The sequence below is a fragment of the Penicillium paradoxum genome, assembly GCF_028828445.1.
Source record: "Penicillium paradoxum strain IBT 22861 chromosome Unknown utg000005l_segment0_segment0, whole genome shotgun sequence".
NCBI classification, from domain to species: domain Eukaryota; kingdom Fungi; phylum Ascomycota; class Eurotiomycetes; order Eurotiales; family Aspergillaceae; genus Penicillium; species Penicillium paradoxum.
The window spans coordinates 1863643-1889470 of NW_026643183.1; the positions used below are offsets into that span (position 1 = coordinate 1863643).

Here is a 25828-nt window from a genome sequence, read left to right on the forward strand (position 1 = left end):
CGCGATAGAAACCCCACTTGGAGTCTGGAGATGAAGGGGCTGGAGTCCACACTTTGCGCGATCTGAGGTTGGATGCGAAGATATTATGGGTGCTATGGTTGAGTATGGACGGTGGTCGCTACTAAAAGCCTTGAGTCATCTATACAATGTTGCTTTTGTTTAAAGCCCTCTGTATGGAGTAGTTGGTCCATATAGTGTGAGTATTATCCAGTATATACTACCCCTCTTTTTGATTTCCATAAGAAAGACTCTTTCTCATAGTTCCTTTTAGCTGTCTTTTGGATCTCTTTCTAAATTCCCCTTGAGCCCCCTCTCAATAGTAGGCTATGATATCTGCACTTAGTAACCGCTCTACAGTTGGTATTCTGTAGGTAGCATGAGAGTAGAATAGGGACTTTCGATAGGGCCCTCCGTACTCCGTATGTTATAGATGAATGTAGACTAAGTGAAGATGTAGTTTATGAGAGATAATCCTCATTGGCCAATGTCAACGCTTGCATGCTGATTTGCCGCTCAGCTACGGGGTACTCCGTACAGGCTAACGCATCATCCAAACAGATGGGCCCTCCGAGAATGCCAAGATCATCATTCTGTACGGAGTCAAGTGGCTTGTGTTATTGAAGTGGGTGCATTTATTGATTGCATTTGCCCAAGCGACTCCTCCCGATGGGTTCCAAGGGAATTGGAGCTTGGAATGCAATTTAATCTATGTGTACGTAACCTAGGTGGTTCGCATCGGAGATGATTGCATTTGTTAATGCGAACTCCGTACGGAGTATATTTTCCCTACCTCGCCCTCTTTTGTCCTATGTCTATATCACATATATTCGGATGTGTACGGGGGAGAGTATAGACGCTTGGGAGGGATTATCCAACCTCATCTGACTCTATGGAGTATACTCCGTATTCCGTAGTACGTACATAGATTAGACAAAGCTATGTTATGTTGGATGGAACTATACACGCTGTGAATAGGAATAGATACATATGCTGGCATCTATAATGAAGCCAAGTCCCACAGGGATTATAAGAGCCACTTCAATGGAGTATCTGCATATTGTACTGCCTCATGAAGTAGTCATTCAGAAGCACATGCAAGTCCCTAGCGGCAGGTCTGTTCCCAATCAGGTGGCCCGCTTGTTTCACAAGTAACATGGATGCAATGCCGTTTCAAATAGATTACTTATAGCATTCAAATCCATATTAGATCCGCAGAAAAAGTAAAAAGTAAATTGTATGTTGCGTGACAGCGATGGCTCAGCTGAACCCGGAGCTCCCAACCCCGGGACAAAGAATGTGGACAGCTGAAACGAAATTCCAACTTCGACTTGGCATGAAGCCACGTTGAATATATCTCCGAGAAATGTAGCCCTATATCACATCTACAAGTATGTACCGAATATGCCGTATGTTCTCAGTCTGCCCCTCCAAAAATCGAACTCCGTAAATCGCAAATGGGTATCTCAGAATGCAGTAAAAAGGAAAGAAAAATAAAAAAATGAACAATCAACCCCTCCGTCAGAGAAACATCCCCGACAACAGTATCCCTCCAAGAACCAGCGAGACCAGCGAGGAACTCGTCGCGGGAGCCCTCCGCACACCGGACGAGATCTCCGTTTTGCTCCCGTACACAATGCCCTCGGCGTTGAGGCAGTACATCACTTCCTTCGCCTCCTTTGATTTGTGCGAACGGCAAATGGCAAAACAAGGGTCTGGATCTTCGGTGATCCACACTGGGTAGGCGCAGCAGGACTGCAAGACCGCCTCCATATCCCTGTGCGGATCATTTTCCTGCCACAGCGGGACCTGGTTATAATAGTTGATGTTCGAGGGTAGGTCGGGCATCAAGTTGCGGGAGTTGTAACATTGCGCCGGCTGGGTGAAGGTGCCGTTGGAGGCGGTTACTGGAGGCGTCATTGGATGAACTGGTTGAGGGAAAATTTGAGTGGTTTTTAGGGTGCGGGATGTGCAGTCGCGGAAATGAACGGTGGAGAGGAGTTTGGTTCGCGAGAGGATGTCGCAGTGTTTTTGTCGCAGTGTTTCTGAATTTCGGATAGAGAAGGGACAGTGTGAAAAGATCAACCGGAGAGCATTAATGAGAGTTGGACGCAAAAAAAAGGGTCTGTAGTCCCCGGGTCCTTTTAACTCCTGAACGGCCACGGGGAAAAACGCCAAGACGCTATGTTGGAGATATTGGCCTTTGCAGGTGGGCCTAACAGTGACCACTTTCCAGCTGAGGATCTGAAGCCTTTTTGCTGGGAATGGGTGGCCTAGCGAGACAGAAAAAGGGGGGATACACTTTGTGATATACTTGGCTCCTTGCGTGGCTCATCTATTATGATCTATGTCTTTGCTACCCCTCGATGCTCCCGGACGTCTACGGAATCAGCCTATAACCGGGCTGTTGCATTGGCTCGACGCCACATTTTCTTTCTCCGTTCGTGGCCCTCGTTGAAGTCATCGAGCCATTTTTGCTCGAATCGGGGCAGTCGGCGTCCTGGGGCGCCTGGCTGGGGGTCTCCGGCTAGATTGCGGAGTGCCTCGAAGTAGGGCTCGAATTCAGGATTCAGCACTGTGAATCCTGGACCGTCACTCTTTAGCGCGATACGCTCCTTTTCCCACTTTTCTTGTTCTGCGATGGCGGGAAGGGTGGCCTTGCCAGCCAGGACACGTGCGGCAGCCACGGCTTGCCATTCGAATACTTTGAAGGTCAACCCAGCACCGACCTGGGGTTACATGAGTTAGTGCTTGAACTGCGGGGGAAACATCTTCCCGGAGGCATGTGAAGATACTTACAGCGCCAACAAAAACCAGCGATGGGTCATGTCTATAAAAGACATGCTGGTACAAATCGGGCACGCGGTTGTTCCTCGTGGCAACCTGGGGCAAGAAAGGCAATGTCCAACTGAAACCTGTTCCAAAAATGATATAATCGACATTGGGTTCAGAAGTGCCGTCTTCGAAATGCACCGTTCGCTCGCCTTGATCATTACTCGTGATGTGTGAGATAGGCGGGCGGCGCTGGATCTTCGGATGCTGGAACGCATCATCGCCAAAGTAGGCGTTATACCGACCACGAACAACGGCAATCACCGGTGCCTGGGCACTCTCAATCAAACTGACCGCAGTATCGGCAGCCGAAACAGACGCCCCAACGGTAATAACTTTCTGCGCCGTGTCAGCTTATGCCCGAACTTCGCGTTGGGAACAGCTCTCACCTTGCCCCGATATTTTTCCGGTCCCCGATAGTTCTTAGTATGTTGCACACTCCCAGGATACCTCGCCGCATACTCCTTCAACCCAGGAATCACAGGGATAAATGGCACCGCGTAATGACCCGAGGCCACAACCACCGCATCAAACTCCTCGGACCACCAGTAATCCGATCGAGCACCATCCAGACTCTCCGTCCGGCGGAACGTAAGCACCCATTTCTGGCTGCGGGAATCCTTGATCGCCCGCTCAACAGTAGTGTTATACTGAACCAGATCCTGATATCCCTTCCGATCAAACAGATCCTCAATATACTTCCGAATAACCGAATGGTGCCGGAACGGCGTATCCTCGCCATGTCGCTCAATCGACCACCGCGAGCGAACTGTAGGAATCTCTTCCTGAGAATACGACATGGCTCCCGCATTCACATTCGTCTCTAGCGTCGGGTACACCGCTGAATCCGTAAACCGATCCTGCGACACCACAGGTGTCCGACACGGCAGCTGCTCTGGAATCTCCAGCGGCGCGTCCGCCGTTCGCGCGGCTAGACCGTCGAAATCGAATTTCTGTGGTGGTTCATCGTCTCTTGAGACCCTGTTGATTATTAGCTTCAAATCCTTGCATTGGTGGGTTTAAACGGCCATACCAGCATCCACCGGCTTTCTCTTGTCTTTCATATACACGGATCACATCGAATGCCTTCTCTTGTGATAGCGCATCGACGGCAATGGCGCCCGCCGGACCGGCGCCGATAACGGCTACGCTTTTGATCGCCATGGTGTGAAATTTAATTGATGTTTAAACGGAGTTGGGCTCGTAGCTCATCTTAAATTAGTGCTGTCTCGGCCGAGCTCTTGGAAAATGGGGATCTCTATGGTGTGAACGTTGAACTCTAGCACGCCATCCAGTTGCTGTTGGCGCAAATTTGGCTCGCAGGGCCCAATGAGGGCCCCAGGATGTCTAGTTAGGGGATAGCCGAGGTCGGAGTTACTGTCTATACGTGCTAGGCGTTCATTTCTTATTCTTAGCGCCGGACTCTGCGCAAAACACAGCTTAAATCTGAGATTGTCCTTTCTTCATCCCATCGGCTTCGCGTCTAGCCCGTTGATCTGATTGGCGGCCGGGTGGAGATCCATTTGGTCACGTGCTGTTTAGCCGGGAGACTGCAGGAACTGCATTCTCATTGGCTGGGAGTTGGTGCCTTGGGATCCAGGCTGCTGATCACCTTAAGATAGGCTTTAATAGCCGCAAACCCTTGCGAATGGCAAAAATAGTACTATGACGAGTCCAGAAGCTAGTTCCATACTTGGAATGAAAAGGAGTAGTAAGAAATCACGATGCAATCTGTAGTAGATGAATGATAGATAATACAAGAATCCGAAAAGACCAAGACCTAAAATGCCGCTAAATCAAGTAAACACATCGGTAGCATACCGCTCCTTCGTCCGCAGGTTGTCGAAAAACGCCTTCGCGGCCTCATCCTCACTAAGCTCAGCATTGGGCAGAGTCTCGCCCTTCTCCTTACACTCGGCAAGCTTCTCACGGCGCTTCTCGAGATACATCTGCTTGCAAGCATCGCGAATTCCCGCACCGACACCGGTACTACCACAAACGTAGACATTCGCACCCTGCTCGAACAACTGTACCAGCTCTTCACGATCTTCAAGCATGAGATCCTGCACATGATTTCCCTTTCCTTCAGCGGGCCGGCTATACGCCCAGCGCACATCGACAGCGCCCAACGTAGCCCAGTCTGCCAGTTCGGCGGCGTGGATATCGTCCTGGCCCTTTGTGCGGCAGCCGACGTATAGCACCGCCTTGGCAGGCTTGAAGGCCTCATTTTCACGCAGCTCGTCGGAATCGGGGGAGCTGCGACGACCGCGGATTTTCTCCGCGCGGTCCATGACGAAGCCGCGGAAGGGGGCGAGGCCGCTGCCGGCGCAGGCCATGATCATTGGGGTCTCGAGGTCAACGGGTGGCTTGAAGTTCGATGGGCGGACGGTGATGTGTGCGCGTTCGCCGATTTGCAGCTCGGAGAGGTAGTTAGATGCGACGCCGAGGTATTGCTCGATGCCCTCGCCGCCTTCTGTGACGGTGTTGGCCAGGGCAGGCGCGCTGAGGACGCTGAAGGTGATTGAGCATTCGGATGGGTCGGCTAGGGGAGATGAGGAGATGGAGTACTGGCGCACGCGCATCGGTGGCAGCATGGCGAGGAAGTCGCCGATGGAGAGCTTGATTTCGGGGTAGCGGGTCAGCAGGTCGAGTGGGCTGACGCGCTTCTTGACGATTTCTTCGGTAAAGCGGCTGGGGCTGGAGGCCATGTAGCGCAGTTCGGCTTGGGTCTCTGCGTCCTGGATGGCGGCGTCGGCTAGGGCGTTGAGATCGCGCTTTGATGCTGGCTGGGAGAGCTCAATGTACGTTGATAGAAGCTCGAAGGCTGAGATTGGGGTGTCGATGGGGATCGAAGGGGATGCAGTTGAGCCGGATGGCTTTTGAACTCGGAGCACGGCATCCCAGGGGAGGTCGAAGCGACGGATTGCACGGCGGACGACCGAGCTCGGGTTCACGGGAAGTACGGCAAGGTAGTCACCGCACTGATAGGTCATGTCCGAGGGCAGCTTGAACTTGACGATGCGCTTGGCTGGGGCTTCTGGGGAAGTCAGGAGCTGGTTGTCGACGACAAAGCCTTCTTCCAGCTGAAGTCCAAGGGTTGATGCACGCATACCCGAGCTCACTTCGACCTGCAGTGAAGACTTCGGCTTGGCACTCTTTTCAAGGCCAGCGCCGCCGAATTTAGCCATGACGGCTGGCCAGAATGAGCTCTCACCCCAGCCATCGAAATCAGTGAACATATCCGAGTTTGCTGCGTCCGCAAGACCAATGTCGCAAAGCTTGTTAGCTCCGTTCTCTTTGGCCAATTGGTCGATGGCCTTGGGAATACGGTAGAAGGTGGACGACCAATCATGATGACCACAGCCGAAGACTGCATAGTTGGTACCTTCCAAATCGCCACCCTTCAGGTTGCTGAGCCACTGGAAGAAGTGAGCCGCGTTATCGGGGGGCTGTCCTTCATAAGAAGCTGAGATAAAGACGACAGGACCATCCTTGGGAATGTTTTCCATGGCGGAATCCAAGGAACTTGTCTGCGCAGCGTACCCATATCCAGTGGCATCATCAGCCAGTCTGCGGGCAAACGCCTCGCAAGTTCCTGTATTACTGCCGTAGAACACATGCATTGGCTTCAGCTTTCCATCCACGGGTGCAGCCTTGGGCTTTCGATCCCGGCTGCCAGCGCCAGTCTCTAGGGGGGCAGCACCAGAGCCACTGAGAGCAGTGCTGAGCTGCGTGGGGTCAAGACCATCTCTCAGAGTAGCCTTCATATGGAAATCCTTGGGCTTGATGGTAAGTGTCTGCTTGATACGGAGATCGTAGCTGGGATTGTCCATCTGGAAGTTGAAGTTCTGCAGTAAAATCGCAACCACGAGGAGAGCCTCCTGCCACGCGAAAGGTCGGCCAATGCAGCCTCGCATGCCATTTCCAAATGGCTTCCATGCATTCTTGGGCAGCTTCTCGAAGTTTTCATCGAGCATTCGCTCTGGCTTAAACTCATCGGCATCAGGGCCGTACACCTTCGGGTCGCGCTGCATCTTGCTAAGCATGAGCACAACGGGCTCATCCTTTTGAAGGACATATTTACCGCCTCCCAGAGTCACCGGATCTTCCTGGTTCTTAGTCGGATGGGGGTGCAGGGCGATCATCGGGGCTGTTGGCTTCAGACGCAGCGTCTCCCGCATTACGGCAGTGATGTAAGGAAGCTTAGACATGTCATCAACGGTGATCTTGCGTTTGCCAATCACACGGTCGACTTCTTCTTGGGCCTTCTTGTAGGCGCTTGGGCTCTTGAGAAGATAGTAGAACAAGAACGACAACATTCCGGAAGTGGTCTCATGGCCTATCAAACTTCAAGTCAGTTCTGAGACAATGCAACGTTTTAATGGATTGTTCACATACCAGCAATGAGGAAAGTGATCATGTTGTCCACAATCGACGTGTCGGTCATACCCTGACCAGTCTGAGGGTCCCGGCCCAGAATAAGCGCATTGAGAAGATCCTTCTTATCAACCGGGTTCTCCTTCCGCGCGTCCACTAATTCCCGGGCCAAAGTCCGAAGATACTCGATATCAGCCCAGTACTTGTTAGTTTCCGCAGTAGGCAGACTGTTAAATAGACCAGGCCGAAGGGCCCGCTTTCCAGAACCGGCTAACAAGCCAACCATGGCCTCAACGAACGGGTGCATTTCATCGTGGTAGAATGAATTGAAGCGAGTCCCCATAGCGCAAAGAGCAATGGTATCCAGCGTCAAGCGAGTAAAGTCGTCTGTGACCTGAATAGGAGTCGTGGGTCCAAGTCGGGCCCATTTTAAGACCAATTGCTGGGCGATATCATACATTTCTGAAAAGTCAGATCAGTTCCGGTCATTTTTTCCTTCTATCGCATGTAGTTCAGTAGCACCTACCGTCAAACATGCCGCGAATCATCAGCGGTCCGAACGCAGGAACAAGTACACGGTGCGCAATGGCCCAGTTCTCTTCGCCGGGGTAGTTGGCTGTGAAGAGACCATCGTGCACACCGTTGCGAATTTCATGCAGACCAGCGGAGACGACCTTGCTGAATCGTTCTTCGTCACAGACTTCGTCTACTAATTCGTGGGAGTTGACGAAGACTCGTGATCTGCCAAATGTGGTCAAACGAAAAATCTCGCCTGAAGAGTAAAGAAATAAATGAATTAGCCGCTCACATTCCATTTTATACGCATTATAGTGAAGACCTAAATCCATACCATAGTTATCAGCCAGCAGCTCGAAGCTGTTTGCCGGCACCTCCGCCTCGATATCGTAGATGTTTCCCAGGAGTGGGACGCCCCTGGGGCCTGGAATTGGGACCTCGTTGGTCGAGGCCATAGTGAATGATGAGGATCAATCGGGTAGTTTGATCTGGATAGGCGGGATGAGTAGTAGAATATGTGGGATCAAAAGTGAAAGGAGAAAGGATGAGTGATTGGTGGGGTTGGAATGTGTGCCAAATCCGGCTGTCGTGTTCCAGCGGGGTTGGGAGCTATGCTGTTCTGCTGTTCGGCTCGTATACTGTTACGTTGTACTCTGTACTCCGTAATGCCGATGAGATCAGAGATGCAGGGATTAACGACCGCAGGATAATAATGTTGAGAGGGAAGGGTTTAATATAAGAGGAAAAAAAAGCCGTGACCTCACCGATTATCTATCGAGCCTCGGTATCTTCCCTAGTTTAATTTAAAGAGCTTATTACAACGTAATCAGCTACATGACTCCATTTCAATTCCTCATGTTTCATCTTGTTCTCTCATTTACCCCCACTTCGGGCTCGGCAATGGCTGAAAGCCCAATCATGATCGCCGCGTATCCATCGGCCACGCCGAGATCGTGAGTTAATTTGTATTCTGCCTTGTCGGCTTTGACAGGGATCCCGATAACAGACGGCACTCGCCGGCACAGGGTCATCCCCACAGCTATATCCACCGCCAAGACACGGACGAGGAATTCCGTTTCGCGGGAATCTCCTTTTGGGAATACCCTCATCGGGGACGGAACTCGGACATAGGTTACCCCGATTCCGAGGACTCCACAGGGCTCACGGCGTGTTCGTGAATATGACTCGAGGCCCCCTCAACGACCTGCATTATTATGAGATCATCCTGCATGCAAAAACTCCCCGGCATAAGACAGGTCGGATACTTATGCCCGGCATAATTGGGGCTACCATGGTGTGGTGAGCTATCATTCATAAGGGGCGTCGAAGTTAAGAACGAAAATAGAACACGGGTTTACCTCTTGTGAACATTGCACATTAGGAAACTGGCCCTGTACTTGGCAAGAGGGGTAACCTTGGAACGCCGGAGTGGTTCCTCCGTGGATACTCCACTACTGGCCGCGATCGCGGGAAGATCGACTGAAAGTAAACCCGTTTCATATAGCAAGATATGTACATGTATAGAATGGTAAGCAAATTGCAAACGACGCAACAGGCAGCCTGAACAACGCCAACGAGGGGAATTTCTGGACCGAGGACCCAAAAAAAAGGGGATATCAACAAAATTGGGGAGCGGAACGAGTGGCTCTGCGTATAAAAGAAGGGTCAAAAGAGACAGGAAGAAGACGGGAAGCTGGGACGGAAGGAAATGGGTCATTATTTCGAATCCGCAGGCCATTGAAGTTGTCCAAGATCAAAGTGGTCATGACGGCGATCTGAAAGGCCGGACACAGCAAAGAAAAATGCAGGGTAATAGAGCCACAGAAGTATTCATTACAGAGAAAAGCAGGTTGCCGGGGTTACTTGGGGTTGAAAATGACAAGCCGGCTAGTTGTGGACCTGTTGGTAACCGCCGTTCTTCCACTCGCTCTGCCTCCAGTCGTTCTGGAAGGCCTGCATCTCGTTGCGGTTTTCACCGGCTGGGGCTTCGGTCAAAGCGTTTTCGAGACGGCCCTTGCGGCGCTGGCGCAGGCAGAAGAACAGGAAGCCTATGATGGCAAGCACAACGGCTGAGGCTGCGCCAGCATAGATTCCAATATGCGCTCCTTGGCCGAGCTCTTCCCACTTCTCCGACAGGGACTTGGGCTCGGGTTTATTGAGTTCCTCCAGTGTGGTGGAATTTCCGCTGCAATATGGCGTTAGTGAATATACTTTGAAAACATGTCGGATTAAACCCTTACCTCACGACCTCGATACTCTCCCAGGAACCAGAGTAGTCCCCGTAGACGTACTCTTTGCCGGTGTGGAAATCCTCAACTCGCAACTTGCCAAGAGTCATAGTGAAGGGAGCGTTCTCCCATTCAACCAAGCCCCCAGCCCAATCAATAGTTCCCTGTTCGGCCTTTTTCTGACCGGCGGGCCAGATACTGAACTGGACCTGACAAGGGGTCTGCGGGTAGTTTTTGCCCCACACCGTGAGCTCCTCGTTATAGTCAAGTTCGCGAACCATTTCGCCGTCGATCCACCACTGGAGCTTATCGTGGTTCCAGTATGTGGTGTAGTTGTGGAACTCGGTGTCGGCGTTCGGCACGTAGTGGTTTCCACCGCGTTCGTAGGAGGTAGTGTTACCTTTGCCAAAGAAGTTGGACTGCACTTCGCTAGTGTTGGTTCCCACCCACTCCCAATCGATCTCGTCCAGGTCGTCGGATTCCAAGACGACACTGCTGACCATACCTCGACCCGGGGACATCTTGACGTGGGCTTCCACAATGCCGAAGAAAATGTAAAATCTGGATTGCAAGAGGGTAGACTCGCCCTCTTTTCTGAGAGTGAACTGGGCTCCCTCATCATTGTAGTCATAGGTTCCGGTTTTCATGTTCCAAATCTTCTCGTCCAACGTCGTGTTGAAGTTCCATGTATACGTGGTGCCGAGAGCGGGATCCGCAGGACATGTCGTATTCATCGGATTACATTCAGTTGACGTTTGGGCGGTCGCATAGCTCGCCAAAGCCGCCAGAACGGCGATTCGAGAGAAGAACATGATGGACTGATGTGTATCAACGATTGCTCTCTAATCTCAGGGCGCTGTAGCCGAACAGTCTGAGAGAATGACGAAAAAAATGAGTGGACTCGAGACTACTCGAGATTCGATAATGAATGGATGTGCGATTGCACGGTAATGAGTGGAAGGCAGTCTGCCAGCAGCAAGATCCAAAGAGAGTGTTGAGAAAATGAAGAACAAACGGGGGGAAAATCAGCCACGGCGGGCCAATTTAGGCGCGGAGTGGACTCAGGGCATGATGGGGTCCCAGGCTAGCGGTGTTTTGAGCCAAGAGGATTATTTTTGCACCGTTGTACTCCGTAAAGCGTGCGGGTGTAAGGGGAAAGCTGCAGAGATTCTGGGCAAATTTGCCCACTAGCCGGTCTGGGTTAGAACGCCCCATTGGAATGCGTTCTGCTAACCCCTTTCGATCGACCCCAAGAGCCCCGTGCCTGGCGCTAACCCCCTTTCAGGATCTGTCTGGTGTTTCTCACGGAGACTATGACTTGGTGGACGACCCTGATTGGCCCCCCATTGGATCCTCATTGGCTGATCGCAGCGAACCCCGATAAGGACCATGGAAGTTGATCCGCATCAAGGAGTCTATACCGTTTTGCGTTGTATAAGACTATGGGGAACGGAGTGAGTTGGGACAATATGCATATACACGCTTGTAGGCTGGATTCGTATAACCCTCTTAACTGCAACAAGGACTTGGCCAAAATGCAGGACTAAACTAGTGGCTTAGCCCAGGTCTAGGCCACTTCAGGGAAACAAAAACAAAAAACCATCTTGCTGCAATGGCGATCAACATCGAAATGGATAACAATCGCCACGGGTACGGAGTAAACAGCTCCAAGATTGGGCTGGATACAGATCATCGTGCATGGCCCCCTTGAACAACACCTTGCAAGCCATAACACCAGGTGCCGGACACCACGTACTACCTACACCACGGGGAAAAACATGTGTTCTATTCTCCGTTCCTTCAGTTTGTCAGACTTTTTTGCAAGCTGAATTTTAAGGATGCTCCGCTTAATGGACCCAATAACCAAGCCCACACGAAGCCAATTCTGACCTCCGGGTCCCGCAAGTGGAGATGTCTAACACCGGATTTCCCTCTTTTCTTTCCCCCCTGTGGATCCTTTCCCCTGTCTCGCCTGCGCGCCCCCTCGTTAATGCACCTCCCTCTTGGAGCGAACGATGCTAGCCACATGAACCATACAAATAACGTGTCTCATCTGTCGAATTGGGTCAATCTCGGGTGCGGCGTTCCTGGTGCGATGGCCGTAATAATATACTCGGCTTTGCCGGCTCGGAATCTAGTTAGGAGAGACTTTGGTGATTCTGATCGATCGAACGCCACTGCTCGGCGGTGACCCAACCAACAGCCAAGTCCCTCAGCCAAGTCTACAATTTGCGAGCACTCAGGTACCCGTGGCAAGCTGGTCATGTCCTCCTCTATGGCGAACAGAGTACGGAGTACAGCTTACGGAGTACTCCGTACTCCGTCGCAAATTAAAGTATCGTAGTTGGAGACAGCCATTCGTGCAACCGTGCATTACGAAGTAGGGAGCGTAAGAGCTCAGAACGATGTCCAACCCATGCATTTCAATCCGAACTCAGGGGGTTTCCAAAAATCAAAAATGAATTTGTAAAAAAAAAAGAAACCTTAAAACGCACAGATCAGGCAATCTGTTTCGAGATTTATTTTCATCAAATCGTAACAGCTTGGTCGTATGTCATGTCTCATCTGTCATGTCTCATCAATAAGCTTGGAACCTTAGCCAAATATGTCCGGCCCATCTGTGGCCCATAATTTCCTCCGGTTAAAAATAAAAATAGTAAATGCTATGTACCAATGATCAACACCAGCGCCCAGTCCAAGGGTCTCAAGGGTCATTCCTTTGTCGATGAGGTATAATCGACGGCCACAATTCAAGGATCCGTCAAATACACCTTAGCTGGCCGGCGCACATCATCGCGATCTCTATAACGACGGGTACTTATCGGCTTCTCATACTCGACATATGTTGCGGACGGACGACGGCGACTCCGTCGCCCTCGGCTACTCGTGCTGCTGCGAACAACAGGAGGCCGGTAGCCGACGTCAGGCTCGTCTCCCCCACTCCATGCGCCGGGAAGTCGAAAGATTCGCCACAGCCACAAAATGAGGAGGGTGCCTGCAATCGAGCCAATAACGATACCTGCGATCCCGCCGCCGCTGATTGTGCTCGGGCAGTTGTCGCCACTTGACTGCCGAGGCGTGAGCATGGAATTGATAGGGGCCTAGGAAGCGAGCGTATTAGCCTCAGATGTGTTCCAGAACTTGCGATCCGTGGTTCTTTGTTCGGCCCGCGCCCGATGCTGAGTGAGCCACGGGTGAAAGCTTCGAAGTAGGTAGGATTTATACTCTGATATACGGAGTTCAAACATCTTGATGCACTTACCATGGCCTGCAGCCTATGAAATAAATAAGAATATATATATCTGATATCGGGGAATTTGAATCCAGTCCCCTGGTGGCTGGGAATGGTATGCAGAACGGTGGGTCTCGATGTGGTCTTAACTCCAGCACCAAAATTGAAGCGTGAGTATAGATGAATGATTAAAACCACCCACACAACAGGATGAAAGGGAAAAAAACAGAGGAAAAATCACCCAAGACCAGAGCCTCACCTCTTATAAAAACCGGACTCGACTTTACAACTCCTCTTGATTGCGCACTTCCAACCACCTTTCCCGCTTCTGACGTCAACCGGACGTCGGCCTTGGCAGCCTGGCAGAGCAGCGATCTTCCCTTTCATACAGCGCAAACTTGAAACTTGGCTTGAGCAATCCTTGTTTGTTGTCATTATTGGATGCTTGCTTTAATTGTGCTCATAATTTCATGTTGGATTCAGTCAATTGTGTCTCTTAGCCAGTCAATGTCGACCTGCACATTGTGCATCGCTTGCAGCGAACCCACATGTACCCTGTCTACATAGGTACAACATATTCCATTATGCGTGTCACACCAGGGAAACGCTATCTCTGTTAGGCCTTCGGAGAAGCATGGCAACGGGGAATAAGACCTGCAGTGGAGAAATGCCGAGAAGATGGGCTTGAGGGTTAATTGAGCTACAACATACTAATTGAGCAAATTTGGATGCTGTATTCCGTCGCAGATAGTGGATAGGCGAATTGGTCTGGACAATCTCAGTCACAAAGGAACATCGAGCGTACAACGGTGCGATCTGATCTCTCTAGTGACGAAGTGCTTGTCCAATGGCACATTCCCGGGAGTAGGCGAAATATCCCTGGTTCCTCGTATCTTCGCATGTTTTCCGAGCCTAAATTCATGCGCGCCCCTTTCGTCATCATACAATCGAGGTCGAGCAAGATTTTCTCTCATTGCTTATCATTTTTCTTGACACTCTTCACATGGTATCCGCTCGCGGAATTCCTTGTGGAGAGTCGAAGCCTTGTTTCCATTGATCGGCATGTAGTAATTTAGGATGACGGAGATGACAGGTATGTGGTTGCGTGACAATAACCTAGATACCAAGCATTGACTAGAGGAGCTGGGAATTCATGACCGTCTGCCCAATTTAGTACATCTCCCAGCCTTTCAAAATGTATTTCGACTGCCACGTTAGATATATGCAGCCATTTTGGAGCAGTGCATTCCATCGCTCTGTCTGGCAGACACAATGATGTTAGATGGTGAACCCATGTTCTCATCTTCCAAATACCAACCAGGACTCCAATCATCGGCACTAGCATTCAGGCTTGAAGATATGATAGAAGCTGACTGTGCAAATACGCCATCTAGATAAGCGAGTAGTACTATCAACTGTTGAACTGAAATTGAGGTCACTCGCGTGGCATGAAAGATATATTGAGGGATTTTTCGGGTCGTATAAATTCCTATGTCTTCATTCCGTCCGGTTCGAAGGTACTATTTGAATGATTGGAATATAAAGAGCCGTGCACCGTATAAAAATTCAATATGAGCTGCCTAGTCGCAGAGCCAGCTAACAACAGCAGCCAATATGCCCTTCGGGGTCCAATGTTTAATACCCACCCCCTTTTTAGGTATGACCAGGCACGGTTTGTAGATGTGTACTCCGTACGGAGTACAGAGTATGCATGAAAGAACTATTGAATCGAGAGGTCATGTCCATAACTACCTAATCCCCCTTTAGTGTAATTCAATCGGGTCACCCATTAGCCTGGACTTGATTTTGTTTCCTAATATATTTGCAAATGCCGACCGATATCAATTTAATTGAAATGCTTTGTACGTAAATGTGCCTTGACGTTCAGTATAAAAAACCAGGGGAAAAAAAGGAAAAAAAGAAACTCCGATGCGGGGATTCGAACCCCGGTTCGCGCTGTGAAAGAGCGCAGTGATAACCCCTACACTACATCGGATGTTGCTGTATTTAGTCATCTGACCTAGTAACTATCAGGTTCATTGCATCATTTATACACCATGGCAGTGAGCAATCCCATACCACAACTGTGTGAACTAACAACGAATGAAAACCAACATACACAAATCATCTCATCTCATCTTCATAGATTAATTCACATATATCGTCCTCCAGTGCATTCAATACAAGTCGCCGTGACATACGACGACATCGGACTGGCCAAAAACAACATAACATTAGCAGCATCGTCAACAGTGCCTGGCCGTCCTAGAGGGATATCCGATGTGTCCCTAAATTTCCGTGCGCTCGCAGGAATACCAGTGACAATATTCTGACCAGCAATCAAAACTTTGTTCTCTTCCGTGGGCGGCTTCGTTAGTCGCGTATCCATCCACCCATATGCGACAGCATTGCAGCGAACATTGTATCTTCAGCCTGTTAGCAGAACTGCGTTTCTAGCGCAGAGGGAAAAGAAAAATTGCCTACCTCGCCCACTCCGCTGCAACCGACTTGGTCAGTCCTAGTATCCCCGACTTCGCGGTCGCATAGTTAATCTGGCCCATTTGACCGTGGAGCCCGGATGTCGAGGATACATTGATGACAGTCTTGGGCATCTCTGCAGTCTGAGGATCCATCCAATGAGCAGACAGTGCGCGAATCATCCGGAAGGGAACATAGTTATGGATCTTCATGATGATATCCCATTTTTCGTCGCTCATCTTGTGGATGGCGCTGTCGTAGCAGAACCCTGGAGTCATCAGCATTTTCGAATAATCGTGGATGTTATGAATATTATTGTAGGAGAGATGCGACCATACCGGCATTATTGACGAGACAGTTAACCTTGCCGAATGCTTTCAATGCAGCATCAACTGCTTTTGCCGGGAATGCTTCGTGAACTGCGTCTCCCACGACACAAACTGCCTCGTATCCTGCGAGACGCAGTTCTTTTACGGCCTCATTGGATTTTGTCTCGTCTACATCGGCCAGTACAATTTTAGCACCTTTCGATGCAAGAAGACTTGCGGTCGCTCGTCCAATTCCTGTGGAAGGTTAACGCAAGCTAACACCGTATGCAAATCAACCAACACACCTTGCGCACCGCCCGTGATCAGAACCACTTGACCGTCAATCCTAAGAGATGACTATGAGTGATTTTCTCTTCCCAAATACAAAGCAAATGCCTACCTTGAAGGGTCAACGGGCTGGGTATCACGAGCCAATTGGTTGGAGATTTGTTGCAGTCGATGAGCCATTCTGTTGTTTTTTTCTTTTCTTTCTGCTTTTCTTTCTCTGTGTTCTTTACTATAATTAAATATGGAATCTAGAGTATGGTTTTTTAGGACGTCTGTTCTGTCTCTTGACGTTGTGAACGTGCACGTTGGTAGTAAATTCCGCGGAACTATCTAGCACCACATCGGAATTTGCTTCGGAACAATCCACGCAGAACGATCTCAATATTCCTAAATCCAGATCCCAGTCTATCGGAAATAGGCTTCTCGGTATTCCAATGGAGAGCGATATGCGGCATGATATTCAAACCTCACTAGAATCATCTCAAGACAGACATAAATACATCTGTATATCGGGCTCGAATAACAGCTCATCCTCTCTCAATAATTACGATAATCCCATACTTGCACAATATGTCTTCCTCCACTCTTACCTCAAACATTCCATTTGCCGATCCATCCTGGCACAAGAACACTGCACACCCATACTACAAGGATTCTCACCGGAAGCTGCAGCGCTTCATTCGGGAGTATGTTGATAGCGAGATCACACCCAATGCGGGCGAATGGGAGGCGCAAGGATTTGTCCCTGAAGAGGCTTTCCAACGTCACGCACAGCTAGGCTTCTTAGCTGCTGCTGTGTTTCCACTTCCCAAGGATTGCCTTGAGGGGGTGACGCTGCCTGCGGGTATTCCAGCGGATGGTATGTACAGAATTAACGATTCACGAGATACCAACTGACATTTTACCTTAGAATGGGATGAGTTCCATGATGCTATCGTGAGTTTTTCCAAGAAGTCTAGGATTTCCAAAATTGGTCAACGGAGGCGCTGACGGGTATGCATGGATAGCTCATCGACGAGATCGCGCGCTGCGGATACTTGGGCGTTGTCTGGGGAATCAACGGTGGTGCTACCACTGGCGGAGCTCCCATCGCCTCTTATGGTACACCGGAGCAGAAGAGAAAGTATTTGGCACCGTTGTTGCGGGGGCAGCAGAAGCACTGTCTCATGGTGACTGAACCAGATGGTAAGTTACTTCAGGGCCATCTAATTGTGTCAGATACTAAGAGTATCACCCGCAGCTGGTTCTGATGTTGCTGGCCTCACCACCACGGCCGAAAAGTCCAAAGATGGAAAAAGCTGGGTTATCAACGGAGAGAAGAAGTGGATCACACAGGGTCAGTTGGCTACACACGCTCTCTGTGCCGCTCGAACTGGGCCCCCGGGTGCCAAGGGCATCACTGTCTTTATTCTTGATATGAAGATGCCTGGAATCTCGGGGAAGAAGATGTACAACTCCGGTGTCAGCAGCAGTGGCTCTACCTTCATTGATTTGCAGGATGTTGTGGTTCCCGTCGAGAATATCCTTGGCAAGGAGAACCAAGGATTTGAGATTATCATGTCAAGTAAGTCTGACCACTCTCGAAGCATGACTTGACAGTTGCTGACCGAACTCAGCCTTCACTCATGAACGTCTGTGGGTTGGTATCACCGCCCTCCGTCTGGGTCGTGTTGCTTTGGAAGACAGCTATCGCCATGCGCTGCGACGCGAGACATTTGGCAAGAAGCTGTTCGAGAACCAGGCAGTGCGACTCAAGTTCAGCAAGATGGCTGGCCTTATTGAACCCGTTCATTGTTTGATGGAAGATATTGTGCATCGGTCAACACGCACTGCTCCTCTTAACTTCTCGCCGTGGACGGCGCTGCTGAAATTCCAGGCTGCACAAAATCTCGAGAGCATTTCTCGGGAGGCACAGCAGGTGTTTGGTGGACTGGGGTACTCCAGGGGCGGACTTGGTGGAAGGGTGGAACAGATCAGTCGAGATGTTCGGGTGTTGGTGGTCTCCGGCGGAAGTGAGGAGATCCTCATGGACATGATTGCGAAGCAGCAGAAGAAGCTGGCAAAGCTATAGATATATTAGAAGCGAGAGCACGCCTTGACACATTTACATTTTAGTGTGATATACTTGGAAATTTATTGTTGGTTTATGGTTTCATCTCTAAAGCCATCATTTCATAAGTTAAGCCCATATAGTGGATCTTCTTCCCCCCAACTGCCAAAATCAATCATCTGCGAAGGTTGTGCATAAAAGCCCGTGAGACTGATATTGTGAACGTCATACGCGGAATCAAATGGGAATCCGAGGTTAAACGACAGATCCATGTCAGTGGTCCAGCTAGGCCCTGAAATTTCTGTGTGATCACGATTGGGGAGCATTTCTGCTTGGTCATCTCCTGACTTCGACGCAAGCTGCTTGAGGATGTCTGATAATCCACAAGTGTTCATGATCGCGGCCAGCGTGTTACGACTTCGTCCTGCAACTGGATACCATGGTATGATTTCATCCAATGTCTCCATGATGGCGGCCAGCCACTTCTTTTCTTCTTCCTTGTCCTCGCTTGGTTCTGCGCTTACAATATCCGATATGAGAGCTACAGCAGCGGATAGACAAGGGGGTTGATGGTGGAGAATATTCTGGAAGCACCATGGAGTTGTCGGTAGGCCAAGAGTAACTTGGATATTCGGATCGCATTCGCCGTACAGATTTGTTGTGAAACCTTTGTTGTCTGCCCCTCTAGGCATCGGCGGCGGGGTGGTGATTTCGATCCACGGTTGAAAAGATAAGTTGCGAATGGTCGATTGAGGAGGATAGTTATGGAGAGAAATTGGATATGAAGGGCGCAGATGCCGGGCGAAATCGGATGATTTGCATCCCATTGCAGTTCAGGAGCGAGGTTCAAGAACCAAGAGAGCAGCTTTTGACTCGCCTCGGAGAGTTTCTTTACTGAGGATTCTTGGTAGACTCTCCCCGGAGCACCATTGATCACAGAGAGAACATCGTCCAGCAGAGAAGCTAGCTCAACCCATGCCGCCACAAGTTGGCCACTTCTACCCAAAGTCTGCGCAGAGAGTCGGGACACGTTGAGGTCGTCCAGCCGGATCGCGGTCGGTCGACCCTGGAAGGAACTGTATAATCTTGAATGCTGTTAGGATCATGAAAGCAATATTGCAGCAGATGAAACTTGCTTGTCAAGAACGTAACATCCGTGAAGAGTGATTTGTCGAACTCTTCGATCCACCTCAGTGAGTAATCCAGCGGCTACCAAGTTCCTGCAGTCTTCATGTAAGCCAAAATCGAAGACTAAGCGATACGCAATTCCTATAATATGGTCAGGAAACCCGAATTATCTATCTTTCGCAAGGGGACCGAAACAACATACCTGGGTATAACCAGCACGCTCTGTCGCTTCCCAACCCGGCCAGATAGTAGCCAAACAAACACAAGCCGGGTATGGTCGCGATGGTGGGATTTTCCATCTCGAATAATAGCTCAGCCTTTGCACGGCGGGTATAGATGGTCGCAAGTGTCTCCCTGTGGAGTGGATCGTCATCGAAATTCAATGCCCTGAGAAACAGCGAATATAGAAGAAATCGCGAGAAATAATCCGATCGTTCCCCTGCAATATACCCTAACCGGAAGACTTCCTCATCGAGAATAGGTATTGCAGCATTCTGATACTTAAAGAACAAGTCAATCAAGCGCATCTGGGTTTCAGGACTATCGGCTATCCTCTCTGCCTCCATAGGGTTGACAGATTTGTCGCTTGGCGAGTATGAGGCACGTTTTGCTGATGGGGGACTTGATTGTTGGAGAACAGAGACCATTCTCATGTGCGAAGAATAGCCAAAGTAACGCAATTGACCCTTGTCGTCCACTGTGAGCGGAGAATTGTTCGTTTCCTCCAACGGGTCCTCCAGCTCATTGTTCAGGGTTTCTTGAGCGGTGGCGCGATCAGAGCTGGATTGAGACAATCTTCTGGGAAATCCTGCCGGTCGCAAACCCATCTCGTTTTCCATGACTTGGAGATTCAGAATAACCTCGCTCTCCGGTGATTCCGGAGACTGGGGATCCTGGGATGCGTTCACACCCGGAGAAACTGCAGGATGCGAAGATTCAACAGGCCGACCGAGAGATGAACGTCTGACAGATTGTAGACGATCGCAGAGATTTGTTATTCTGTCATCTGATCTGGCCAGGCCATGGCGAGAGCTGTGTCTATAATTCCGGTCCTTGCTAATGCGGTCAACGCAACTGGAGCCACGGCTTGCCGTTGAGGCTCGTCGCCTGAAGTAATCGTTGACACTCGACATTCTTAACACAAGCAATCAAAATGCTTGCACATCGTAGGATGTCGAACAAAAAGGAGGCCGGAATTACCGAATGGTGTTGCCGTGGAGAAAGAGCGGGGGATCCGCCCCGGAATCCTTGACAACGGATCCCCCGCGTTATTGAGCCAATCGGAATCACATCGATGACCTCGCGAGAGTACAGGGCGAATCTGATCCTCTTGATTCTGTTTACTTCTCATCTTTGCCGAACATGAACGGGAACGGAGAACCCAGTGCCCCCAAACGACACCGGAGAGACAAATACATCTCCCGTGCATGGTAAGAGAAGCTCCAGTTGGCAAATTCTACAGCAATTGACCATGTTGCAGTCGAGCGTGTCAGCGTCGCAAAAGCAAGGTATGGACTGGCTCAACAAAGTAGTCCAATCATGTTGACACAGGTGGCAGTGTTCTGGTCATGATCCCTGCCTCAGTTGTCAAGGTCGGGACTTGATATGCACCTACAACACCGAGAAACGGCGACCAAGGAAGTTGAATTCCAATGGACAGCGACGTACTCCGGCGCGAAGGTCAATAACAGTGGACAAAGGAGGTGATCCTACTACCCCAGAACCTCTCGATATCACACTACCGTAACCATATCCTTCCCATTCAGCAAAGATGAACAGGCCTAATTATGGAATAGGTCAACGAACTTGGACGGTATTGGTGACGTACAAGAATCTGAACCCTTCGACAGGCCAGGATATGTGAACACACCTTTCAGTGCCCCATCGACGAGGCCCAGTCTGTACAGATCTATCGGATCAGATCCCAATCGCACATCTCTGCGGTCGCGAATATTAGACGCTCGGGCCCTCTTTAGAGGCAGCGAGGACATAAGGTCAGACCGAGAAGAAGCGCACCGTGGAGAAACTCACTCGATCGAATTGCCTGCTTTTTGTGAAATCGAAGAATCCCTACGTGCTTATTTTGAGAACTCGGCAAAGCAATATCCCGCCATCCATCCTACAAATACCATCTCTCGCATACACGAGATACTGGAGTGCTTGCAATATCCCTTGTCTGGTTCAAAGATTGATATTGACCATGTCGCTGCCCCGACTATAGCATTGCTGTGCATCATAATTGCCATTGCCAGGATCGGCGGCAAAGGCACGACACATTCCAGCGCTGATCGCTCTTTGGTCTTCAGGAATCATGCACGCAACCTACTCCAAAGCTTTGAATTTACGCCCCCAAACCTGGAAGTTCTTCGATGCTACACTCTGATCACCACGTATCTTCTGCACATGAACTTTTTGGATCTTGCTCAGCAGTCTATCGCTGTGACGGTCCGGCTAGCAATGACGCTTCGACTTCATCGACAGTCCCCACTTCCTAGACAAGGAAGTGACTCCTATGACCGGAATTTGTGGTGGACTATTTACATACTGGATCGCGATATCGCTTGTCTTGGGGGAATACCCTTCCTCGTCAGAGACGAGGAAATCGACGCGCCGCGACCGACACAGGAAGGCCATTCTGAAAGATTCTCTAGTGTGACATATATCACACACGCATGCCAGTTTGACGAGCAGGATGAACCAGAAGAGAAAAGTTTGAATCGAGATGCCATGTACTTGGAGGTTCTAGCCCATCTGGGTCGCCTGTGGGGTCGCATTTGGGGTGATCTACTTACCAATATCTCGGAATCGGACTGTCAATGGCAAAACGCAGAACTTTTGGATGCTCAAATTCGCATATTCCAGCAACAACTGTCACCGAAATTTACGTGGAAAAGACCATCAAGCCTGGAGCGAGGTGTAGAAGAGGAGGAACCAGCCATGATGCAGCGACAGCTGATTATCCTCATGGTGAGATATCTCTACATCAGTCATTCAAATTTCAATGCTTGGGGTTTCTGTTTGCTGACTCTGGGAATGATACACAGCGCATCAATACACTACGACTGCTGATTCGACGAAATCCCGCATCGAACTGCACATGTCTAGATCGTAAAGGCTCTCACAGCGGTGGTGCAGCCATCTCAGCGCAAACAATTGAAGCAATATTAGGCTTGAGCGCACGTCATGAAGAGCTTGTGCAAATTGGGCATCAAATCAGCATCACTCTCGTCCAATGCATACTATACTTGGTGCACATCGTCGGCGAGTCGAACGACACAAGTGGGACGGAATCTGCCTCTGCTTCCGTGGTTTCAGCATATCAGATACTGATCACTCTTTCTGAACGCTGCATATCTGCAAAGGAGGCACTCGAGACACTTGATGCAGCGCTTTTCCACAACGATGCGGGCTCGACTCGGGGCCACGCACCTCATCATACAACTGCAACTCTGCCACGACAAAATGGCGAGGATCGAAATGGCCTGAATTTAAACCACACACAAGGTCTGGTGAAGACAGGGAAGCAATATGAGGCCGCAACCTCAACCAAGAAAGTTCCCCGTCCAAATGGGCTTTTTGATTGTTTGCAACAAAGGTACGAGAGCTTGGATAGCTTGGTACAAAATACATTGCCCAAGCCATGAGTGCTTTGTAGGGATATGTATAGGCGAAATTTAGATGAATGGAATTGAAAAAAAGGAAGAGCATTACATACATTAAGGTACAGATGCATAGGAGCCGTCGTGATGACTTGGTGTGTTGTCTGCTGTATTCTCTTCTTCCCCATTTGATGAAAAAACGCCTTGTAGTCAAATCCCACTGGAGCGCTATAGTGCCTGAACATACCCGTTGGAGCGAACTGATTGATTCGATATTGAATTGGCTCTATAGCTTTGCTTGAAGAGGAGCAGATCCGGTCTTCTCTATGTCCTTCAGAAGCCGCCTCAGCAGCTTTCCAGTTGGACTCTTAGGCAAAGAATCAACAAATACTACTCCACCTCTCAATTGTTTATAACCAGCTACTTGGCGGGCCACAAACTCGGCTATCGATTGTGCTGCCTTCTCCATATCCCGCACGGCCTTCATTGGTGGCTCCTCGGACACGATATAGGCGCGTAGTAGATCCGTAGCATTGCGCTCACTCCACACGCTGTGTACAGCTGCCTCCTTGACGAGTGGATGACGAACAAGTATCTCTTCAAGCTCTAAAGGGGAAACTTGGAATCTGTTGAAATGCTATTAGTTTGGATCTTGGATAAGAGGAAAGTCAAGTACAGTCATTACCCATTAGACTTGATGATATCCTTGATTCGACCACTAACGAAGAGATATCCTTGCGCATCTAAATGCCCAAGGTCTCCCGTTCTGTACCAACCACCATCCAGCATATGCTCTCTCGTAGCTTTGGGATCTCCCAAATAGCCCCTAGTAAATGGATGTTGTCAGAGTTGATTCATTGAGGCATGTAAATGAATCCCTTACATCATGATATGTGGGCCGCGCAAGGTGATCTCGCCTGTTTCACCCTGGGCCACATCATTGCCGGCCGCATCGATAAACTTGATCTCTGCGTTTGCAATGAGTTTCCCTGTCGCATTTAATGGCATGTCTGTGTTGCGAGTGCCGGATTGGACACATGCGCCGGAAGCTTCGGTACACCCGTATGCTGGACCCTAGTCAGCGCTTCTTGTCTTGTGATGTAGTCTAGACAAAATTGTACGGTCACTTACTCTGACATAGTTTGACTCCGGGAAATACTGTTCTCAACTCGGTCGCGGTTTTCTCCTGCAAGCTCGTCAGCCCATGATAGTGCGGTTTATCGCAGCAAAGGACCTACACTCAAAGGAGCGGCCGAGCAAGTGAAATATTCCAACGCTGGATATTTGTATCGCCGGGTAATAGGGCTCTCAGCAAGCATCTTCGCGACCGGAGGCACTAATCTAGCCAATGTTGCCTTTCTCTCAGAAAGAAGGCGACAGAAACGTTCCAATTCGAACCGCGGCATCAGACAGACATAGTAGCCCAGCCAAGGAGCCCCGGTCATAGCTACATATAGCGCGTAGACATGAGATAAGGGTGGGAAGAAAACCTCACGCATATCACTCCTCCAGTTGTCGGGATTGTCCGCTCGCAATTGGTAGTTCACTGCAATGAGGTTGTAGTGGGAGAGAACAACAGCCTTGGGGTGACCAGTTGTTCCGCTAGATAACATGATCGCCGCAGGAACCTGTCGGTTGTCGCCATTTGCAAAAGAATAAGCTTCAATCTCCTGTATGTTTCCTTGGGCTGTGCCCAGTGTTGGCCAACTTGGCCACTGTGGATGAGATTCGCCCAATGCGACAACTTTGATGCTTGCGCTCGCCGAGCCGCTCAGACCAAGGCTCTTAGCAAGCTTGACAGAAGCCGAGCTGCCGACAACAATATAGGCTGGTTTGACAAGCTGGATGCCATATGCAATCTCGGTGGGTGACAGAGCATCGTTGATCAGAGACACGATACCACCAGCCCACCATATCGAGTGTACGGCGATGATATAGTCGATACAGCTGGAGGATATCACGCTCACGACTTGCCCGGGCTGCAGTGAAAGTTTTTGCCGTAGCCAGGCAGCTCCAAGCTTGACCAGAGTGAGAAATTCGCCATGTGTAATAGTTCTCCCGCTGACGGCTTCTTCGAATATGATTTTGTCCGAAGGGATCGGGATGGAGTTGTCTAGCAACGTCGCCTCCGTGACACTGAGATTGGTTGGGATTCGTACGCGAGTCTTGGAGCGGAATATGTGAGACATGATTTGAGAAATTGCCAGGCTAAACTAGCCATTGCAATGGGAACACAGGATCCCGAATATATGGGCTGTATCAATCGCCCGTTGCTGGGCTTCCGCGCCGGATTAGCAGCCTATCACCGGCATCTCTATTTTCGGAACAACAGGAAAAATTGACAGCGGATCGGATATTCCTGGAATCTGAGCCTAGAACCGATGAGATGGACGATGTGAGAAAGATGTGCATAGGTCGGTGAATTCCGAGATTCCTCTCGTTCCGCGGAATTCAACTGGAGATGGCTGGTCCTCAAATTCAGGTTCTACCGGTTGATGATGCGGGGAAAGGAGAACGAGAATAAACAAGAGGCAAAAAATGACCATTGACGCTCTGACTGCTTTCGGGATCTAGTAACTTCTTGTGATGTGAAGTCTAGAGTGGCTCGCGGAGAATCGCATACACGGGACCTTCTCGCCTAACCCGATAGTATCAAGTATTTCGCTCCTTAGCTCTCAAATATATGCTTTGATTCTGATAGAGCACCTGTGATAGATCATGAAGTAGCCAGAGATAACAAAATTGCCCATAGGAGGCAGACTACGATGAACATCGTTAATGTGGATGAGTCCTCG

At 49.9% G+C, this 25828-nt stretch overlaps 10 protein-coding genes across 10 annotated transcripts; 2 read left to right on the forward strand and 8 right to left on the reverse strand.

Moving 5' to 3' along the window:
• Positions 1 to 1518: 1518 nt before the first annotated feature.
• N7457_005739 (uncharacterized protein) lies at positions 1519 to 1917 on the reverse strand (the record flags this gene model as incomplete). Its single annotated transcript, XM_057176783.1, has 1 exon — positions 1519 to 1917. The coding sequence occupies one exon, from the start codon at positions 1915 to 1917 to the stop codon at positions 1519 to 1521; it is 399 nt and encodes a 132-aa protein (XP_057031085.1).
• Positions 1918 to 2390: 473 nt separating this feature from the next.
• N7457_005740 (uncharacterized protein) lies at positions 2391 to 3993 on the reverse strand (the record flags this gene model as incomplete). Its single annotated transcript, XM_057176784.1, has 4 exons — positions 2391 to 2726; positions 2797 to 3168; positions 3219 to 3810; positions 3863 to 3993. The coding sequence occupies 4 exons, from the start codon at positions 3991 to 3993 to the stop codon at positions 2391 to 2393; spliced, it is 1431 nt and encodes a 476-aa protein (XP_057031086.1).
• Positions 3994 to 4625: 632 nt separating this feature from the next.
• N7457_005741 (bifunctional cytochrome P450/NADPH--P450 reductase) lies at positions 4626 to 8177 on the reverse strand (the record flags this gene model as incomplete). Its single annotated transcript, XM_057176785.1, has 4 exons — positions 4626 to 7168; positions 7228 to 7668; positions 7733 to 7978; positions 8057 to 8177. 4 exons carry the CDS (start codon positions 8175 to 8177, stop codon positions 4626 to 4628), a joined length of 3351 nt encoding a protein of 1116 aa, XP_057031087.1.
• A 1432-nt stretch (positions 8178 to 9609) lies between these two features.
• N7457_005742 (glycoside hydrolase family 16 protein) lies at positions 9610 to 10762 on the reverse strand (the record flags this gene model as incomplete). Its single annotated transcript, XM_057176786.1, has 2 exons — positions 9610 to 9907; positions 9963 to 10762. The coding sequence occupies 2 exons, from the start codon at positions 10760 to 10762 to the stop codon at positions 9610 to 9612; spliced, it is 1098 nt and encodes a 365-aa protein (XP_057031088.1).
• A 1938-nt stretch (positions 10763 to 12700) lies between these two features.
• On the reverse strand, positions 12701 to 13215 carry N7457_005743 (uncharacterized protein; the record flags this gene model as incomplete). Its single annotated transcript, XM_057176787.1, has 2 exons — positions 12701 to 13051; positions 13213 to 13215. 2 exons carry the CDS (start codon positions 13213 to 13215, stop codon positions 12701 to 12703), a joined length of 354 nt encoding a protein of 117 aa, XP_057031089.1.
• A 2119-nt stretch (positions 13216 to 15334) lies between these two features.
• Positions 15335 to 16436, reverse strand: N7457_005744 (SDR family NAD(P)-dependent oxidoreductase; the record flags this gene model as incomplete). Its single annotated transcript, XM_057176788.1, has 5 exons — positions 15335 to 15608; positions 15667 to 15928; positions 15999 to 16223; positions 16274 to 16314; positions 16369 to 16436. The coding sequence occupies 5 exons, from the start codon at positions 16434 to 16436 to the stop codon at positions 15335 to 15337; spliced, it is 870 nt and encodes a 289-aa protein (XP_057031090.1).
• Positions 16437 to 16826: 390 nt separating this feature from the next.
• Positions 16827 to 18327, forward strand: N7457_005745 (acyl-CoA dehydrogenase family protein; the record flags this gene model as incomplete). Its single annotated transcript, XM_057176789.1, has 5 exons — positions 16827 to 17115; positions 17167 to 17192; positions 17264 to 17441; positions 17497 to 17820; positions 17873 to 18327. 5 exons carry the CDS (start codon positions 16827 to 16829, stop codon positions 18325 to 18327), a joined length of 1272 nt encoding a protein of 423 aa, XP_057031091.1.
• Positions 18328 to 18428: 101 nt separating this feature from the next.
• N7457_005746 (fungal specific transcription factor domain-containing protein) lies at positions 18429 to 20567 on the reverse strand (the record flags this gene model as incomplete). The annotated part of the gene is made up of 4 exons (XM_057176790.1): positions 18429 to 18820; positions 18901 to 19372; positions 19484 to 19575; positions 19637 to 20567. The coding sequence occupies 4 exons, from the start codon at positions 20565 to 20567 to the stop codon at positions 18429 to 18431; spliced, it is 1887 nt and encodes a 628-aa protein (XP_057031092.1).
• A 229-nt stretch (positions 20568 to 20796) lies between these two features.
• On the forward strand, positions 20797 to 23078 carry N7457_005747 (fungal specific transcription factor domain-containing protein; the record flags this gene model as incomplete). Its single annotated transcript, XM_057176791.1, has 3 exons — positions 20797 to 20864; positions 21231 to 22401; positions 22479 to 23078. The coding sequence occupies 3 exons, from the start codon at positions 20797 to 20799 to the stop codon at positions 23076 to 23078; spliced, it is 1839 nt and encodes a 612-aa protein (XP_057031093.1).
• Positions 23079 to 23319: 241 nt separating this feature from the next.
• N7457_005748 (uncharacterized protein) lies at positions 23320 to 25222 on the reverse strand (the record flags this gene model as incomplete). The annotated part of the gene is made up of 5 exons (XM_057176792.1): positions 23320 to 23659; positions 23719 to 23859; positions 23917 to 24100; positions 24165 to 24219; positions 24272 to 25222. 5 exons carry the CDS (start codon positions 25220 to 25222, stop codon positions 23320 to 23322), a joined length of 1671 nt encoding a protein of 556 aa, XP_057031094.1.
• Positions 25223 to 25828: the final 606 nt, after the last annotated feature.